We start from the raw sequence: 6,190 nt of genomic DNA, 5'->3' as shown, positions 1-6,190 counted from the left end.
TGGCAACATCACCGTTATGATTCCCCATCCCTCAAGCATCAAATGTTTGTCCTTATCACTCCATACTACCTCTTCCTACGAGAACTCGATCATGATTTGCCTTATGCAATGAAATTATCCTTTAGAAGTAACTCATATGTTGCGAGAAGGCAACGCGATAAAGAAATTGTATTGGGAAGTTGTGACGAATTGAACTGTTAGATGTTGAGGTTACTCCATTAGAAAGTAGTGGCATAGCCCATCAATAGGTCAGTGACTGATTTGACTTTGTCGCCAAAAACCCAAAACCAGGATAAGGATTTAATATAGACACGTGGCATGCTGAGATTGGACCATTCTCGTCGTTAGCAGAAGTCGTCATTTCTACATTGGAAAGTGTCATCGGAGGGGCCTATAAATAGATGAAGTAAGACTATTTTTAAGCCATTTTTTACCCTATGTTGAATTAAGAAAGAATTAAGAAAATTTTCAAAATTTCCAAAAACTTTCAGAGGCTCGAATCTGACAAGAAGTTACAAGAAAATTCTTGGCTTGGGAGTTGGATGAAGGAACTAGCCGATTGTGGATTGTGAGTAGTTCTTCTTATAAAATGTTTTCAAAATACAAAAGATTTCTATAATTTGTTTGAATCCTTAAATAGACTTCTATTGAGGCTAGGAAATAGACGATTTCTATTATTTTTCCAATACTTTAGATGTATATGACTTACACGTAAATTATACTTATTATGGACTGGAATAGTGTATTCTAAAGAATGCATGAGATTTGACAAAGTTGAAATAATAAAGTATGAAGATCATTATACCCTATGTAACGTACTGCCTTATCCTTGCTGAGTGATCTAGGATAAGATGCTCTATTCTTATTGTGTGATCTAGAATAGAATGCTCTATTCTTGTTGTATACTCTGGAATAGAATGTCTTAGTCATGTTGTATGATCTTAAATAGGATGCATCATACTTGTCATGTGATTTGATATAGGATGTGTAAGACCCATAGTTAAGACCCATAATTAAGATCCGTTAAGAGAAGAAGTAAAAATTTGACTATCCTAAAATAGGCGTTTTTGGTGGTCTACGCGAGAAGAGGTGGGTTACTATGTGAGAAAGGTTATGCGAGAAGACTTTTGAAAGGTTAGGCGATTGGAGTTTTTTGTGAAATGTAACTTGACGAGAAGAAATAAGGAAACTTCTCAGAAATAAGGAAACTTCTCATAAATTTCCTAAATTCACTTAATGGGCCATGTGTAAGGTTTAAGTTAAGCATGATTAAGTTAAACCTTAAGTTTGTAAGTGTACTACTAAGAAGTAGGAGATGGTGACTTATTATGGATTTAAAGATGACTAAGCTATTTTAAGACTAGTATAAATAGAGGATGAGATTAGAATCTTAATTATTTTTATTCTGAAAGTTTAAAGAGAAAAAGGCAAAGTGCTGAAGTTCTGCTACTAGACTATGCATGAAGAGAGAGAAGAAAGGCATTTCGGGTTTAGTTCATAAAATGTTGTGAGTGTTTTCTTCAAAGTATTTAATTGATTTCAAGCATTTTTTATTAAAGTGTTTATTGATTTGAAGTAATGATTTCAATACAAATGTTTCTAAAGAGATTTCTAAGTAAAGTCTATTCTATGTTTAAAACATATTTATTATTTCTTAAAGCATATTTTGTGTTTCAATGATTACGAAATGGTATCTAAACCATTAGTCTACTTCCTATAAATGAGTTGATTGTTATATGCACATAAGGAGTAAAGGTAGTCATGTAGAAAAGGCTCCATGGTGGAGTGAAGTTGCCCAATGTAGAAAAGGATTGTAGATTTATAGAGGAGTTCTCTTCATTTGTGGGGTGACAAATTTTCACAATCAGAAGACTCTTAACTCTTAAAGTTGATCACACTTAAAGCTCAAGTTTTTTTTTTTTTTGAGATACAAACATTATTCCAAAACTTTAATTTCAAGAATATCACACGTTTCGTTTACTTAAATTAGTGCATTCAATCGAAAGAATCAAATGATGAAATTTCAAAGATCGCATCAAATCAACATAAACACAACATCATCACAAGTTCAAATGTTTATTTTTAATCTTTGTACTTAAGTAAATCTTAAATTTACTCATTCGAGGTTAATTTTTATTGAAATTGATTAAATAATGATAATACGTTTCCTCTAAAGAAACAAAATATGCAAATATTTTTAAAAGTTTATAGTCAAAATGCTAATAAAAAAAATAACGAAATAAGTTGTGCAAAACTACATACACCAGTAGTAGAGCTTAACCGTAATATTTATTGAAAGTTCATAACTAAAATTAAACATTTAAAAGTAACGACTAAAATTGAACAAACTTTAAAATATAAAAATCAAAGTAATATTTTAACATTTAAAAAAAGTTATCAAATAAAGTTAAAACAAATATCAAGTAAAGAGAACAAAACACTGTTTATTAAAAAGAAGAAAAAAAAAAAAAACAAGAGAGAGAGAACAAAGAAAAGGTATTGAGAGGAAGTTATGAGGCCGAAACAGTTATGAAGTAATTGATAAATATATATTTGAATGGTAAGATTCACAAATTCCTGCAACCAAAAAGGAGGAGTAAAATCGATACAACAATACAATACCCTAAACCCCTTAAAGCCCAAACACAAACCATCGAAGCAAGTAACCGTAATTCCCAAATAAACCCCCCCAAAACTAAAGTAAAAAAGGATTCCAAAACAAAGAATATTCGAAATAAGGATCCCATATTCCCCGAGCCCCCTATAAAAATCCCCCATTTCCCAACTGCTTCCCCCAAAAGCTCTCCTACTTCCTATAACTACACCCGATAGAGAGAGATAGACTTTCGAGAATTTTGTAGAGAGCAAAAACCAAAATCCCCCAATTTCCCAAGGAACAAGTAGAAACCATTCTTCAGCAATGGCCGACATGATCGTGAACAGCCAATACCAAATCCTCGAGGAGATCGGAAGAGGAAGGTTCGGAATCATCACTCGCTGCTTCTGCCCAATCTCCAACAAGTTCTTCGCCTGCAAAACCATCTCTAAAACCGATCTCATCGATGAAACTGACAAGGAATGCCTTGTCAAAGAACCCAAAATCATGGCTCTTCTCCCTCCCCATCCCAACATTCTTCAGTTAATCGACGTTCTCGAGAACGACCATTACCTCTGTTTGATTTCCGACCTCTGTGAACCCCTTTCTCTTTACGATCGGATCATCCGTCGTCCCTTTTCTGAATCTGAAGCTGCCGTCGTTATGAAGCAGCTTCTCCAAGCCCTCGCTCACTGTCATTCCCATGGCGTCGTTCATCGCGATGTCAAGCCTGACAATGTGCTCTTCGATTCCAGGAACAATTTGAAACTCATCGATTTCGGATCGGCTGAGTGGTGTGATGAAGACGGATTTATGTACGGTGTCGTCGGAACGCCTTATTACGTTGCGCCCGAAGTTTTGAGAGGATCTGAGTACGGCCGGAAGGTCGACGTGTGGAGTGCCGGTGTGATTCTTTACACGATGTTGGCCGGATTTCCCCCGTTCTACGGTGAATCTGCGGCGGAGGTCTTTGAGGCTGTTCTTAGAGGAAATCTTAGATTTCCGACTAGGGTTTTTAGGTCGGTTTCTTCAGCGGCTAAGGATCTGATGAAGAAGATGATTTGTCGAGATGTTTCTAGAAGACTCTCAGCCGAACAAGCTCTCAGTAAGTCTTATTCTTATATTGAATCAAACCATTTTATGTTCTTGATCTGATTGTTCCTGCAACTGTTTATTGATTGATCCATATTTGTTAGTAAATGTTGAACCATTTGAAGAAACCTCAAAACCCCAAGTGAAAATTCATTACTTATTTGAAAATTAGTGAATCTATCTATCTGTTTTCTTATGGGAGTTGAAAACTGTTGTTTTGCAGGACACCCATGGATATTGAGTGGAGGAGAAGGAACATCTTCAGTTGAATAATTTGATTTTAACACTTTTTTAACTCAACCCATAAAAAGAGAAACATATGAAGAAAGGATGCTGTTGAAAGAGAATCAAGCATTCCTGTTTTTGTATTCAAGTACATAATCCCCTGCTCTGCTTCTTCACCATCTTGTGAATAAGAGACCTTAACCTTCAGTTCAGAACTCCATCAATGGCTGCTTGCTCCATCTATAAGCTTCTAGAGAGTGAGAAAGATAACATCAGTTGTTGATTTGAGACTCTTCTGCTGTCGATATCATCTTTCTTTTTTTTTATTTCTTCAATGCTTTGAGAAGCATTTGAGGAGTTTTTTTTTTTTTTTTTTCCTTTTCTTTTTGATTTGTTGTTAGGTAAAAATGGAATTTGGGGAATCCTTTCTTTCCCTCCCAACACTTTTCTTTTTGTTGTATAAAGTGTTTGGGAAGTGAGAAAGTCCCACAAAAAAATGGGAAAAAAAATTAGAAAAAGGAGAGAGAAAAATAAGAGAGAGAGAGAAAGAAGAGAAGTTGTATTGAAATTAGTAGATGGCTTTTTTGTTTTGTTTTTTCAATTTTCAAGGATGTAATGAAATGTGATGTGATGTGAATGCAATATGCTGGGAATATAAGGGTGATGTTTTAGTGTAAGTTTGCTTTAACTTCAACTTCTTCTTTTGTTTGACTATTTTGTTGGGGGTTTAAATTGCACATCAGGTTCCAAGGCATAGAGTTGGTATATGCTATATACCACTTAACTCAATTTGACATATGTTAATTATAAATTTTCATTCATATTTTTGGAAAATTACAACTTCAAAAAAAAAAAGAACACTATTATTTATATTAGTGATATTTTGGTGTATATTTGGTTAGTTTTCTATATTTTGTATTGCTACAGATGTTTTAGAAAAATCCTTAAAAATCCTTAAGGATAGTGTGTTCCTAAGAAGAAAAAAGAGTGTATAATGTAATGGTGGGATGTGAATGCAAAATACTCATAATGTTGGTGTTTTTGAGTGCAAGTTAGCTAATGGAATCTGACTGGGAATCTCTACTTCTTTCTTTTGGCTTCTTTAGTTTAATGATTTTGATGCTTCTGACTCCACTTGACATTTCATTTTTAAATTTCATTTCAAAATCTAAAAACAAAATTTCAACTTTATAATTTTTAATTTTATTTCAATCATCAAAATTTCTATCTAAATAAAATATTATTTAATTTAGGAAAATTTTCATAAATATAACAAATCACCTACATAACCGCTCATATTCATATACAAGAATAAAGAACCGTTCGTATACAAAAATAGTTAAATCTAAATAATTGTGTATAAAAAACTTTAAAAAAAATATTTAAACAATTAAACGATGTTATATAAAAAAACTAAATGATATTGTAGCAAAAGAATTTTAAAAAATGATTTAGCTAAATCTAAATAAGTATCTAAAACTCTAAATAAGTATCTAAAACAGTAACTAAATTAAACGATAGAATTGAAAAAATAAATCGTTTAGATTTAGCTATTCATATCTAAACACGATCATGTAAACAATGGTGTACCAAATATATTACGTGCATTGTAGATATTTTTCATTGGGGTCTATGGCCTTTTTCCGTTTTCGAAATTGTTGCGTAAATATTTTATCGCTTTATTATATTTTTTAAAAGACTCGTTTAATTTATTAAGTTTTGAAATAGTTTGAATGATCGATGATCTTTTCCTTTCATAATTTTTAATAAACATTGTATTCATACTTTTTCTAACTTTATGTAACCATAACTTGGGACAAGTAAAAAAATTAAGCTCATCACGGAGATTTTAAAATTTGGAAGAATGACAAATTAACAAGTTGTGTCCAATTGAAACTTTGGATGATCAAAATACCTTCATAGTTAAAAATGTGAAACTACATTTGATTACCGTCTACTTGTTATCGGATATTCATTTGATTATCACAAATTATCAATGATATCGATTGCTATTTGATTATTATCTAATTATTATTTGATGTTCATTGTTATTTGATTGCTAAAGGATACCAATTTACCTCTGATAAACTAATATATAAATGCACAAATGTAGTAAAAGAAGATTTAAAAATCTACATCCTCTTTGTTAAATTGTATGGAATAAATTGTATGGAATATCGATATTTCATTGATGATTCATTGATAATAATGACAGATTACAGCCCTATATATAACCATATTAAAACACACTAAAGGAAAGAATATACAAAAATAATA

The 6,190-nt window shown here is 32.2% G+C and overlaps 1 protein-coding gene across 1 annotated transcript; it reads left to right on the top strand.

The window, feature by feature from the left end:
- Positions 1 to 2,783: 2,783 nt before the first annotated feature.
- LOC103501000 (phosphoenolpyruvate carboxylase kinase 1) lies at positions 2,784 to 4,590 on the top strand. Its single transcript, XM_008464478.2, has 2 exons — positions 2,784 to 3,701; positions 3,912 to 4,590. Exons 1-2 carry the CDS (start codon positions 2,921 to 2,923, stop codon positions 3,959 to 3,961), a joined length of 831 nt encoding a protein of 276 aa, XP_008462700.1. The 5' UTR covers positions 2,784 to 2,920; the 3' UTR covers positions 3,962 to 4,590.
- The last annotated feature ends 1,600 nt before the right edge of the window (positions 4,591 to 6,190 follow it).

The sequence above is a fragment of the Cucumis melo genome, chromosome 2 (genome assembly GCF_025177605.1).
Source record: "Cucumis melo cultivar AY chromosome 2, USDA_Cmelo_AY_1.0, whole genome shotgun sequence".
NCBI classification, from domain to species: Eukaryota; Viridiplantae; Streptophyta; class Magnoliopsida; order Cucurbitales; family Cucurbitaceae; genus Cucumis; species Cucumis melo.
The sequence above is the reverse complement of the archived record's forward strand: the minus strand, read 5'-3'. Positions and strand labels throughout refer to the sequence as shown.

Coding starts and splice junctions, on each gene's coding strand:
- LOC103501000 (XM_008464478.2), top strand. CDS start 2,921: ATGGCCGACATGATCGTGAACAGCCAATACCAAATCCTCGAGGAGATC. Junction 3,702..3,911: donor CTCAGCCGAACAAGCTCTCA/GTAAGTCTTATT, acceptor GTTGTTTTGCAG/GACACCCATGGATATTGAGT.